The sequence below is a fragment of the Canis lupus genome, chromosome 14, assembly GCF_003254725.2.
Source record: "Canis lupus dingo isolate Sandy chromosome 14, ASM325472v2, whole genome shotgun sequence".
NCBI classification, from domain to species: domain Eukaryota; kingdom Metazoa; phylum Chordata; class Mammalia; order Carnivora; family Canidae; genus Canis; species Canis lupus.
This window is the reverse complement of record NC_064256.1, coordinates 48,747,173-48,760,838: the sequence shown is the minus strand read 5'-3', so window position 1 is coordinate 48,760,838 and position 13,666 is coordinate 48,747,173. Positions and strand designations below refer to the sequence as shown.

The 13,666-nt window shown below is 34.8% G+C and overlaps 2 protein-coding genes across 5 annotated transcripts in view; one reads left to right on the top strand and one right to left on the bottom strand.

Moving 5' to 3' along the window:
* THAP5 (THAP domain containing 5) overlaps positions 1 to 13,666 on the top strand; it is a 144,805-nt gene that overhangs the window by 17,051 nt on the left and 114,088 nt on the right. The window lies entirely within an intron of this gene.
* The window catches only part of GPR141 (G protein-coupled receptor 141), a 54,177-nt gene continuing 42,171 nt past the window's right edge, over positions 1,661 to 13,666 (bottom strand). The window contains 2 exon segments of the mRNA XM_025464652.3: positions 1,661 to 12,827; positions 12,829 to 13,580. Coding sequence (XP_025320437.2) covers positions 12,660 to 12,827; positions 12,829 to 13,566 — 906 coding nt within the window. The 5' untranslated portion in view covers positions 13,567 to 13,580 and the 3' untranslated portion in view covers positions 1,661 to 12,659.

Sequence of the window (13,666 nt, the reverse complement as noted above, 5' to 3'; positions counted from 1 at the left end):
GAGTTTATGAAATTTCTTGCCAACATAGTTATTTCAGTTTAAAGTTATTAACTATCTCTGGTCTTCAGCCAGATTTTATGTGTAAGATACTGTAATGAATAGGACTTTCTGATTTCTGGCCATCCTGAAGAGAAAAAACATCATGTATAATGAAATATTTGAGTTGTAATGCAAGAGTTGAGCTTTGGGGGGTTTGGGCTGGTAAACATAGTGGGCTAGCTCAGATTTCAGGATGCTTTGAAACAAATCTCTATGATTGAATGAATCTGTAATAGAGGATTCGCTTCCTGAGAGAATCATCTCCTACTGGAATACTAAAAGCTTTATGCTGGATGCCCGTGGAGCCTCCAACATAATTTAAGGTTAGTCTGTGCTTTGCAACTGCTTTAGCCAATAAGATCATAAACAATATAACAAAGGTGAACATATAAAAAAAAATGACTGCTAAATTTAATCAAATCTCTGGTGCTTTTTAAACAACATCCTGGATCATAAATTACTTTCAGTAAAAGTCCATCCTAATTTGGCTTGGTGAGAACTTAATTAGAAAGTGTATATAAAATAATTGAATATGTCTATTGTGAGTTTTTAATCTTCCTTTTTATTCTTTAATGAAGAATAATTACATAGCAACAGAAAATACAATCAATATCTAAAGTCATTGATTCTATTTCATGCAAGAATCATTCTCCTTGAACAAAAAATGTAGAGAAATAGTTATTAAAGAAGCATCTCCTTGGGGCATATTAAAAATCATTATAAGCCTTCAATAAATGACATGTTTCTATAAGTTAGCTCTTTTTCTTTAGCTTTAAAGTGATACTATCAAAAATGCTCAGGTCACTGAAGAAAATAAGAGAAAGTAAACTGGCTCACATACCCATTAAAAGGAAACAATCGAATGACTTAAACTCCAGCCTTGTTTTTAGCTCAAAAGGGCAACTGTTATTTTCCTATTGCCTTAAAAGTAATTAAATACAGAGTAGACTTTTTAAAGAATATGACTTATAAATAGTAAATCATATCTTCCCTAAAGCTCAGCGGTTACATAAAGTTCATAATAATCACCGTTTTGGAAAGTGTTCATTTCTCAGGATACACAAAGGCCCCTGTCAGTAATAAAGTGGCTTGTATTTGACAACTGTTGTTGGCAAGTGAGTAGAAAAGCTATCTTATCACTTAAAGCTAGTAAATTATAGAGAGATTTTACTTACTGAGCAGACCAAATTGTTCCATGGCTTATGATTATGTTGTAAGACAATAAAAGCCATAATAAAAGCTGTTATTTCTGGTTATTTATGTATATATCAAAAGATATATTATAGATTATTCCTATGCATTGTGGAAGTTACTGCTCCCTCCCATACCCTGAAGGATTCATTTAGTCATTCATTCCTTTATCAACATTTAATGAGCATATATTGCCTTAAAAAACTTCTATATTCTGAGTTTGCAACAATAAAGAAACCAGAAAAAATATTCCTGTTCTCTTGAGGCTTACATTCAATTTGAAGAGAGAAAATGATTTTAAAATTTCAAATGAATGTATTATACAATGCATGAGAGGAAGAAATAGTATGAAGAAAAATAAAGCAAGGTATGGAATACATTGTAATAGGAATACATTTTTGGTGGGATGATCAGTGAAGGTCTTTCTGGAAATGTGACACTTTTTTTTTGTTGTTGTTTTTAGATACTTTTTTTTTTTTTTTAAGTAATCTATGTGCTCAACATGAAGTTCGAACTCATAACACTGAGATCAAGAGTCGTATGCTCTACCAACTGAGCCAGCCAGGAACTCCAAGGTGACACTTTAGGCAAAATGTAAATGAAATAGAGAGGAAAACCATGGAAATATCTGGGTAGAGAGTGTTTCAGTCAGGAATACCAAGTATAAAATCTTGAGTCTAGAACTTGATTGATATTTCAAAGAATAGCAAGAAGACCTGTGAATTGGAAGTGACCTAGGGAATCATCACCACGACGCTAGAAAAATGGCCGTAGCTTTGGATTTTACTGTGTGATAAAAAGCCATTAAAAAGTTTAGAGCAGAGAAATAAAATATTCCTTCAACTGCTGCATAAATGACAGTACAAGGGCAAATAAGAAAGCCCTGAGAGCAGTTAGGAGCATTTAGGAAGCTATGGCAAGAAAAGATAGGGCCTTGGATTAGGATGTCTTTTAGATATTTTCTGTTTGCTTCTCCATGGTGTTTTGTGCACCTAGGAGGCTGGTTTGATTTTGAGAGTGGTGCACTCTGGCAGAAATTGGAGGGCAGGAAGAGAGTAAGGAGAGTACCTATTGTCCTGGCTCACTTCCTGCAGAGTCACAGAAATTGGTGTGTTCCTCTACCCCTAGCTCCTCCCAGGTTGCCCTCTTCAAATTTTTACTCTTTCTAGGTTCTATGACATCTACCATTCACCCCTTCAAACGTAGGCTAATGAGGGCTCTGAACTGTTGCTAACCCTGAGATTTCATACTATCTCTTGTTGAGTTTGCTAACTCTACTTGTACCTTTAAACAGTACATCTTCAATACACTCTCAAATTACCGAGCTTTAATGAGGTACCTGTTTTTTTGCTGGACCTTGATGGCACAGAGTGATAATGGCGCTAAGAAGTAGTTAGATTTGGGATATTTTTTGTCAGGATCTGCTTAAAGTCTGATTGTGTGCATATAACATGAGATATGGAGAAAGAAACAACTTGCTTTTTCCTCTTAATAGTAGGGAGGTTTTCTTCTGAATCAAAACATACACCTCTATTTTTAATTCATAGAATTCCAAAACATAGATATACCATAACTTAATAATTAATCATCCCACTTGAAGACATTTAGTTCCTTTATGACTTTATGGTAATATAAATAATGGTGCAGTGTGCCCCCACTCTATATACCCTTGCTGTATACATCCTGTATCTTTGTGCATGTGTGGATTTCTTAAGGACAGATATGTAGAATTGCTATACTAAGAGGTAGGTACTGTTAAAACTCCTATAGATATTTCCAAATTGCTCTCCAATAAAAGTGACTTTTACTCTCACAATCAAAAGATATTATCAACTGTTAAGAAATCTTATGATAAAAATGTTTTGTTATCTTATTTGCTTTTCTTTGAATGCTAGTGATATTGAACATATTTCCATGAGAGTTGGCCAGTGTTTGATGAGGAATATGATTACACGTAGATCTAAAATAGCTCCCACAAAACACTTAATTACAAAGAGAAAAAAAAGAATTTCACAGTGGAGAAATCTGGCAAACACCACCTTAATGAAGGGACCAGGGCACCTGGGTGGCTCAGTTAAATAAGTGTTGGACTCTAGATTCTGCTCGGGTCATGATCTCAGTGTCGTGAGGTTGAACCCCCATACTAGGCTCCATGCTCAGTGGGGAGTCTACTTCTCTCCTTCTCCCTCTCTTTCTCCCTCTCCTTCTCCCTCTGCCCCTAGTCCTGTTTGCATGTTCTTGTGCTCTCAAATCTTTAAAAAAAAAATCAAAAGACCAAAGTGAATTTTATCAGTAATGGGACAAGTCAGAATTGTGGACCACCTAATGGTAATGAAATACAATAAGAAAACAAAATCACTTCTGTGGTATTACTACCAAAGATACATAGTATGAATCTAATCATGAGGCAAACCCAAAGTAAGAGATAAACTACAAAAAAAACTAGTTTGTGTCAAAGTCATAGAAAATAAGGAATGACCAAAAAACCATTCCAGAGTAAAGGAGACAAAAGAAATGTGACAGTTAAATGGGGTCTGTGGATTAGATAGTAGTCATGAACCAATGTTAACTTCCTGATTTGTAAGCTCGTATAATGATTTGTAGGAGAAACAGTCCTTGTTTGTGGGAAATCTCACTAAAATATTAAGAAGTGATGGGGTAACAGGTCAGCAACTTATCCTGAAATGGTTCGGGGAAAAAGAAGATATTTATATTCTATTGGTAATTTTTCTGAAAGCTTGAAATTATTAAAACAACCACCAACAACTTTACATATTAGAAATCACAATATGTATTTCTCATGAATACTTCTCTACTTGGCACCCAGTGGACACCATATATTTATTTATTATTGTGGCAGAAAGGATAAATCTTAACTTGCTTTCTCTTCCCTGGATTTTCTTTTTCTGATGTAGATTTCAGCAGTCATAAATTACATCCTAGTGGCTAGAGAAATGTCTCATCACACTGTCTACAAGTCAGAAGAATAAAGTTTCTGAAAGCTAGTCAAAGGCTGTCATTGGAGGGGAAGACTTAAGTAATATATTGGTTTGTTCCTCATAAACTCTAAACTTTTCAAGATTTCAAATTTAGGGAAGTTTCCTGAAACCCTATCTTAAAAGCATTCAAATGTTGCAAGCATTCACAACAAAACAAAACAAAACAAAACAGAAACAGGTCACCAAAATCCTGATCCTCTATAAAGGCAATGGTGTACTCTACACATTATTTTTAAGAATCAATTTAATTTAGGATCAAAAAGTTAGTTTCAACAAACCATTATCAAAGTACAAAAATCTCTAAATATGAGCTAAGTAAAAAAATACTTGCTTTCAGAATTATTTTTGCTCTTATTGCTAGAAATATATTTTAAGTTTCTCAGCCTATTTAACACAAGAAAACAAAGTTACTATGGAATTTTTTTTGAAAAAAAAAAACCTTAGAATCTAGTGCAGAGTTCTGAAAACACCAAAATATATTACTCTTTTTTAAAAATTTGTTATTTTTACTTCATTTTCTCTTCTCTCCCACCTCCTGCTCTTAAGTAAATTAACCTTAAAACTCAAGTTCTAAGCTTTGAAAAGTAGATACAATTTGTTACTTTGGGCTGCCATCTAGTGTTAAATAAAGAAAACATCTGCCTTTTTGTCTTTGTAAACTTTTGTATTGATAGTATTTTCAATATGACGGAAGGTAAAAGCTAATATTATCATTAAAAGATGTTTTAGTTTTATTTTTCAAAGACTTTTTTAAAGATTTATTTATTTATTTTAGAGCAGAGGTTGAGGGAGCCGAGGGAGTGAGAAAATCCTAAAGCAGACTCCCCACTGCGGGAGGAGCCAGACTTGGGGCTCCATCTCACTACCCTGAGATCATTACCTGAGCTGAAACCAAGAGTTGGCCGTTCAAATGACTAAACCACCCAGGTACCCCAAAGATTTTAAGTGGCCACTATACCTAACATGGGACTTGAAGTCACAACACAGAGATCAAGAATTGTACTCTTTACCCACTGAGGCAGCCAGGTACCACTCATTAAAAGATTTTTTTTTTAATTAAGCACATTTAAAGTGTATAACATGCTGATTTGATACATATATTCATAGTGGAATGATTACTACAGTTGAGCTAATTAACATTTCTCCTCACATAGTTACCATATTTGGGGGGAGCGCACTTGAAATCACTTTTAGCATATTTCCAGTGTCCAAAACAAAATTAAATATAGTCATCATGCCTGTACACTAGATTTCTAAACTTGTTCATCCTGCAAAACTACAGCTTTGTACCTTTTAACCCAACATCTCCCCATTTCTCCACCATCCCAGCCTCTGATAACCATCATTCTACTCTCTGCTTCTACAACTTTGATTTTTTTTGTTTGTTTGCTTTTGGTTCTACATACCATATATGGTATCATACATACACATACAAACACACACAGTTGAACTTTGAACAATGCAGGGTTTGGGGTACTAACCTTTCATATAGTCGAAAATGCATGTACAACTTTTGACTCCCCCAAAACTTAATACTAATAATCTACTAGCAACTTGGAAGCCTTAATAATAACATAAAAAGTCGGTAAATGTATTCTGAACATGCTTTATATGTATATATATGTGTGTGTGTGTGTGTGTGTGTGCGTATTCTTATAAAAAGCTAGAAAAAAGAAAATGTTGAAACCATAAGGAAAATACATTTATTTATAGAACTGTTCTGTATTTATTGAAAATAATTTGTGTATAAGTGGACCTACCCAATTCAAGCCCATTTTGTTCAAGAGTCAACTGTGTATATCTTCTTTATTCATTTATCAATTGGCGAACACTTATGCTTTTTTCATATCTTGTCTATTGTGAATAATGCTGCAGTGAACATGGGAGTACAGATATCTCATCAAGAACTTGTTTTCAATTTCTTTGGATATATACCCAGAAATTAGATTGCTGGAACATATGATAGTTCTATTTTTATTTTTTCGAGGAGCCTTCATACTGTTTTCCATAGTGGCTCTACCAATTAACATTTCACTAAAAGTGCACTCCACATCCTTACCAATATTTGTTATCTCTTGTCTTTTTGGTGATAGCCATTCTAACAGTGTGAAGTAGTATCTCATTTTGTGGTTTTGGTTTTTGCATTTCTGTGATGATTAGTGACATTGACCATCTTTTCATGTACCTGTGGCCATTTGTAAGTCCTAACTGGAAAAATACCTACTTAGTTCCTTTGCCCATGTTTTTTTCCTTTGCCCATTTTTAATCAGATTGTTTGGAGTTTTGCTATTGAGCTGTATGTTCTTTACATATTTTGGACATTAACCCCTTATTGGCTATGTGATTGCCAATATTTTATTTGGTAAGTTGTCATTTCATTTTGTTGATGGTTTCCTTCACTGTACAGATGCCTTTTAATTTGATGTATTCCTACATATTTTTGCATTTATTACCTTTACTTTGGGTGTCAAATCCAAAAAAATCATTGCCAAGACCAAGGTCAAGGAGCTTACTCCTTATGTTTTCTTCTAAGAATTTTATGGTTTGAGATTTTAAATGTAAGTCTTTAATCCATTTTAAGGTTATTTTTGCACATGGCATAAGGTAAGGGTTCCATTTCATTATTTTGCGTGTGGCAGTCCAGTTTTCCCAGCCATTTATTGAGGAGACTATCCTTTCCCTATTGTATATTCTTGGCTCCTTTGCCATAAAGTCTTTTCTTCTTCTTTTTCCTTTTAAGATTTTATTTATTTATTCATGAGAGATACAGAGACCTAGGCAGAGGGGGAAGCAGGCTCCAGAGAGCCCGATGTGGGACTCCATCCCAGGACTCCGGGACTATGCTCTGAGCCGAAGGCCGGTGCTCAACCACTGAGCCACCCAGGCGTCCCTCCTTTGTCATAAAGTAATTGACTATATATGCATTGCTTTATTTCTGGGCTCTCTTTTCTTTCCATTGATCTATGGGTCTGTTTTTATGCCAATATTATACTGTTTTGATTACTATACTTTGTAATATAGTTTGAAATCAGGAAGTATGATACCTCCAGCTTGGTTCTTCTTTCTCAAGATTCCTTTGGCTATTTGGGATCTCCTGTAGTTCCATACAAATTTTAGGATTTTTTTTTCTATTTCTGTGACAAATGACATTGGAATTTTGATTTTGCATTGAATCAGTAGATTGCTTTCAGTGGTATGGACATTTTAACAATAATAATTCTTCTAATCCATGAGCATGGGATATCTTTCCATGAATCTTCTTCAGTATCTTTCATCAATATCTTAGAATTTTCATTGTTCAGCCCTTTTACCTCTTGGTTAAATTTTGAAATATAATAATATTATAAATTTTTTAAGATTATAATAATCTTTAAAAAATTAAGGTTTTATTTATTTATGAGAGGCAGAGAGAGAGAAGCAAAGACACAGGCAGAGGGAGAAGCAGGCTCCATGCAGCAAGCCTGACGCGGGACTCGATCCCAGGTCTCCAGGATCATGCCCTGGGCTGAAGGCAGCGCTAAACCGCTGAGCCACCCTGGCTGCCCAGTTAAGTTTATTCCTAAAAGTATTTTATTCTTTTTCAATTATAAATGGTACTTTTTTCTTAATTTCTTTTTCTGATACCTTGTTGATAATAGATAGAAATGCCTAGAAACTAGATAGTAGATAGATATCTAGATAGTAGATAGAAAACTGATTTTTGAATATTGATTTTGTATCTTGTAACTTTAATGAATTCCTTTATTATAATAGTGTTTTGGTGATATTTAGGGTTTTCTATATATAATATGTTGTTGCCTCTACATATAATATCATGTCATCTGCAAATAGAGACAAATTCACTTCTTTTTACTTTGGATGCTTTTATCTTTTGTTGTTGTTGCTTTACCTTGTAATTGTTCTGACTTGGACTTCTAATACTATGTTGAATAAAAGTCATAAGAGTAGACATCTTTGTCTTATTTTTGATCTTAGAGGAAAAGCTTTCAGTTCTTTAAGAAACCACTCATTTTTTCCTTTTATGTCTTTTTTTTTCTTTTTTTTTTCTTTTTTTTTTCTTTTTTTTTTAAGAAACCACTCATTTTTAATGACAAAATACTAGGACAAAATTCAATAAAACAATGGTACCCAGCATCCTCTCATTTGCTGTTGAAAACTGTCTTAAGTGTCACCTTCCTTGCCCTGTCCGCTTTCCAAGAGCTCAACATCTTCCTGTGTCCCTTGCTTGCTCAGAACTTCTAGCCAAGGCTCACTCAGGCCCTTCTCACTCTCACCTACTTATCCTCAGACCCAGGCTTCTGTCCACCATAGCTTCTGCTAGTTGTCCAGATTCTTCTCAATCTGAAGGCTAAAATTGAGCCTAAAGCATAAGGCTTTTAGCAGTTTCAGCATCTTTCCCCACCTCTCCATCCTGACTCCACTGATAATCATACCTAAAATATGATGCCTGATGCTAACCACTGGGCTTTTACAATATGTCCCATGTTGAAGCCTCCATCTGATACATTTTGATATTAGGGCCCAGCTCCTAATCTCTGGAAGTTTCAGACAATACATTTACTCCTTCAGGTAATAGGACTTGCTCATTTTTTTCCAAGTTCTCTCTTGTCAAATACCTAGCATGCTCATTCTGTTACAGAAATAGGCTCAACCATGCCATGACCACAGTTCTCAGGGTCCAGCTGATGCCTGGTTTCTGATATCTGTGGATGCCTTTTTAGATCTTTAGAGCTTTCTCAGCATTATCCAAGCAAATCTACCATTACTGTGTCCGTTTACCATAGGGTTTTTGTGACCACCTATTTTCAAAGTGCTGTAATCAGCCCCTATCACAGGGAATTTCTTTGTTCCTACCACTCCCCTGTAAGTGTGAGTCCTTGGTCTGTGCTTCGTCTTATTAGACATTAAGTGGGCAAAATCTGTGTAGTCTAAGAAATGACAACTTCACAGTTTTACCTCACTGACTTCCCATTCAAGTCCCATTGGTGACTGAGAACATCTTGGCTCAGTGCCCCCCTTCACACTGATTTATTACCCTAGGAATGCAGTTATAATGGCAGTCCCATTGAGGAGGATTAGATGAGGATTTGAGGATTTTCACCACTTCTTGAATCATTCCACACAAAGCTCATTTCACCAACAAGTAAAATAGTTTCTTTCTCCCTAATTTATGTCAGGTTAAGAAGGAAGGGAACTCAAAGACCCTTTCAGAGGAAAATTAAGAAATGAACAAGGTGGAGTAGAAAGCTTTTTAATGGGTGCCAGAAGCAACCCTTCTGTTTGGGCCTCAAAAATTGTCATTATCCCTGGGTTTAAAATCTGGTAGATATTCACCATGAGCCAACTTGAGAGTTGTGAGGCTCAGTGAAATGCTTTTGTCTTATCAAAAACAAACAAAAAACCAACAACAAAAACCCTGCATGTACATTTTCTTGTAAGTTGCATTTACACTTTTAATCATTACAGAAACAAAAGAAATAATTTAGAATTGAATCAAGCTGAGGTTATATATTTCCAAAATAAAGGTACCTGGATGTCTCAGTTGGTTAAACATTCAGCTCAGGTCCTGATCTCAGGGTCATGATCTCAGGGTCGTGAGATTGAGCCCCACATGGGGCTCCTTGCTCAGCTTAAAGCCTATTTAAGATTCTCTTCCTCTCTCCCTCCCCACGAGCTCGCACACACGCATATGTGTGCATGCACTCTCTCTCTAAAAAAAAAAAAAGTATTCCCAAAATATAAGAATATTTTTTCTGTTCGTAATGTCATAATTGGTAAATCTCCCTTTTAAATTGACTATGCTAGCCCAGGTGGTCTCAATGTTTGCAGACCCAAAATCTTACTTTTTATTGCAAATATTTGGTAACACTTTTACCATTCTAAAACAAAATTTATAGATAATATAACCCTCCTATAGTATTATATATATAATTTCTAACTGTAACGTAAAAATGAAAGAGAAAGTTACTTATAATAAAATAATATATACTTCAATGTGTAAATACTCAGACATGATCACAAAAGGAGACAAATCAGGCGGTCTGATGCTGTCACCTATATCTAGTATCCACCTGAATACAACAGCTACAAATATTGTTTACAGATGTGTTATGTTACATTTGGATGCTACAGATGGTGTTGACATTAATAATACACTTTTCTTAGTAAAGTTAGTAAAGTTCTGAGGAAAACAGGATAAAATCTTTCCTCAGTATCCATAGCAGCCACATTTCTGGAAAATTCAGAAAATTAAAACCATACCAAAAATTACTATGTGTTTATGAAAACTGAATAAAACCTGACAATTATTATGAGCATACGTTTCACTTCATAAATGTCTGGAAGAACATTCAAATACACAGCAAGACCTGATAATTATTTACTATGCAGAGTTGTGTGCAAGGCGAGATGTCTAGTCTCTGGCCCCTGCCACAAAATGCCAGTAGTATATTCTTATAATTTTGATATCCAAAAATGGCCTGACAGGAGGCCAGTGATGTCCCCACTCCTGCATGAGATTCATTTTCTTAGGAATTAGAGACAATGAACAGACACATTGAAAATTACCAATTATTTTCTAAATATTGATGAATATATTATATTATGGAATATTGCATCTCTATATTTGGTAATATTTCTTAGAGATCCACAGAAATAAGCCCTTTGTCACAATATGTAATAATGCGGGGAAAATCATAATTGTTGAGCTCAACATATTTAAAATATGGAAGAGATTATAATATAACTTACAAGTTAACAGATATTATGATAGTAAGACACAGATATATAAGGAGAAATTTGATGTAATTTCCATAAATAATTGTTTAGAAATTTTAATATACTATTTATATCCTTCTATACTATCTTTATTATATTTTATTATTTTATTATAAATTTTATGAGTGTAACAAATTTTCTTAAAACTTCTATGGATCTTAAAAATTTTCTTACAAATGCTATGAGTCAAAAGGAAAAGAAAAAACTAAGAACAAATGGGAAAAGAAAACAAATAAGGAAAAAAGAAAATATAACTTTTAAAAAAAGGATAGATAAATTTTAAAACAGGAAAATTTGGAGAACAAGTCTATGTAGCTTGTTACTTCTTTTTCTTCCTCAAAATTAATTTCTATGACTCAGTAATTTTAGTGATCATAAAAACTCACAGGGATATTTCTTATTCATCTAATAAATCTGTGGATCCATAGAGTATAACAAATTATGAAAAAAGTCTTTAAAACCTGAACATTTATTTTGCTGGGAAAAAATTTTTACCTTAATTCATTCTATTCTTCTATTTCTATCATAAATTGCTCTAGGTTTTTTGAAGCATTAGATATGAAACTGGATTACTTTCTTAGAGAGTTTTGAAATTATGAAACTTTGAGGGAAATAGTAAAATATAGGCATGAAGGGAAAAAAACTCACAAGCCTATGTATCAATTTAGTGGCCTAATCTCATAGTCTAATCTCAGTAATTTTTACATATATTTCTCAAAACTTTTTTTTAAGAATATTGTTTTCATTTATTTAAAGACTCATAACTTTAAGGAAATTCTAAAAAGTGTAACTTTCTCTTTCCAAGGTAAATCTAAATTAACTGTGGCCGAGGACATCTAGAGATTTCTGAAAAAGCCAGAAGGGAAAAATGCAATCACTTCCCTAGGAATTCAATGCTTAGGAGCATATTGGTCAGGAATATTCTTTAACCTATAGTTTCACCCTCATTCATATATGTTTAGTAGGCTTTTAGATGATTTTTGTAGTTATTGAGGATGTTGATCCCATGCCATTAAACTTGACTTTTCAAAGGTCAAATCTAGATAACCTTGTTATAGCAGAAGGTCACAAGGACTTCTTTTTCTCTTGATTTCTAGATAAGTGACTTCCCACCAAAGTTATGATAATCTAGAAAAGTTTCTTTCTGTTCTCAGCTTTTATCTACTGTTCGTCAGGGTGGGAGTTGAATGGACATCTTATCTGGTTAGCCAAGTAGAGTTTGTGTCTTTGGGCTGATTCATTACCAGGATTAACTTACCTAAGGTTAAGTAGAATGAAAAAAGGGCTGTATCTAATCTAAAGCCTAAAGAAGACCATGTTTCAAACTGATGAAACTAAAAAAATAAGCTGCTGAAGCTCAGAGACCATTAGACCCATGGTGCCTGGATGGGCCAAGTAGACCTTTTATATTGGAAATAATCCAGTGTTGTAACTCTAGGTGGACTGAACATCACTAGACTCTCTTCAGGCCTCATTTAGAGATGGTAGGGATTAAATAAAGACTGGAATGAATGCTCTGGCATTTTATTGTCTTCTTGTTTGGCCATATTAAGGCATGCTTTTTAATCAAGTAAGGAAATACACCTTCCTACTACTTCTCTGTGCCCATTTTTACTCCCAAAATAAAGTAATTCTGAATACTGTAGTTTATAACTAACGGCACAAGAGGCAATTCCATAGGTCACTTATCTTCTGCTTACAATGGCTTCCTCCAAGAACAAAGAGCAACAAATCAAAGCAACTAATTGCTGTTACACTCAAGAAGATTTCATTATAAAATGCAACAGTATTGTTACAGTCACTTGAATTTGCCACCTGTGTACAAGTAATAGATCCTAAAAAACTGATAGGGAAGGAAGCAAACAAGGATGACTCCTATAAAAAATAGGTTTTTAAGCTGGGCCCAGAACTCCTGGTGGGATAGAAAGGAGTGGCGTAGCTTCCGCATCATTGACATAATGATGAAGATCTGGAAGACCAAGAGAATCACCGCAATGGCTATGACAGTAGTGACTATCATATAGTTGATGACTTGCACATATGCTCGATCAAGTTCTTTGTGGAATTTAAAACAATGTTGCTCATCATACACCTCGTAAGTTCCATACTGAGAAACAACCACAGGTACCACAATGACAATCACCAGCAGCCACATGCCAGTACTGGCAGCCACAGCATGCAGTTTTCTGTAGAATTCCACTTTGTCTTTGTACTTGAAGAAGATGAGGTACCTAATGACCAGGATCACCATGTAGAATAGGAATGTAAGGTACATGTGGATGTGTAGCATGGCACTCACAAATTTGCAGAAGGGCAACCCAAACATCCAGGTGTGCTTGATGAGATACGTCAAGCGAAAAGGCACTGTCAGCAGAAAAACACTGTGGACCACTACCAGGTTAACAACCACTGTGGTAGTTACAGATCGGGTGTTCATTTTCACCAGCAGGAACAAAATGGAGATGATGCCCACCAGCCCACCAATGAGTACTATGAAGTAGAGCGTGGTTAAATGGGGTGTCAGTATAGGACTGCAGGAAGAAGTGTTGTGGCCAGCCATACTTCAGAAGTCACCTGAAAGAGACGAAATTCCAATAAAACTGAAAAACTTTCAGAACCTTGTTCTTATCTCCTTCTTAGCACTAGCAATGTGATTTTGT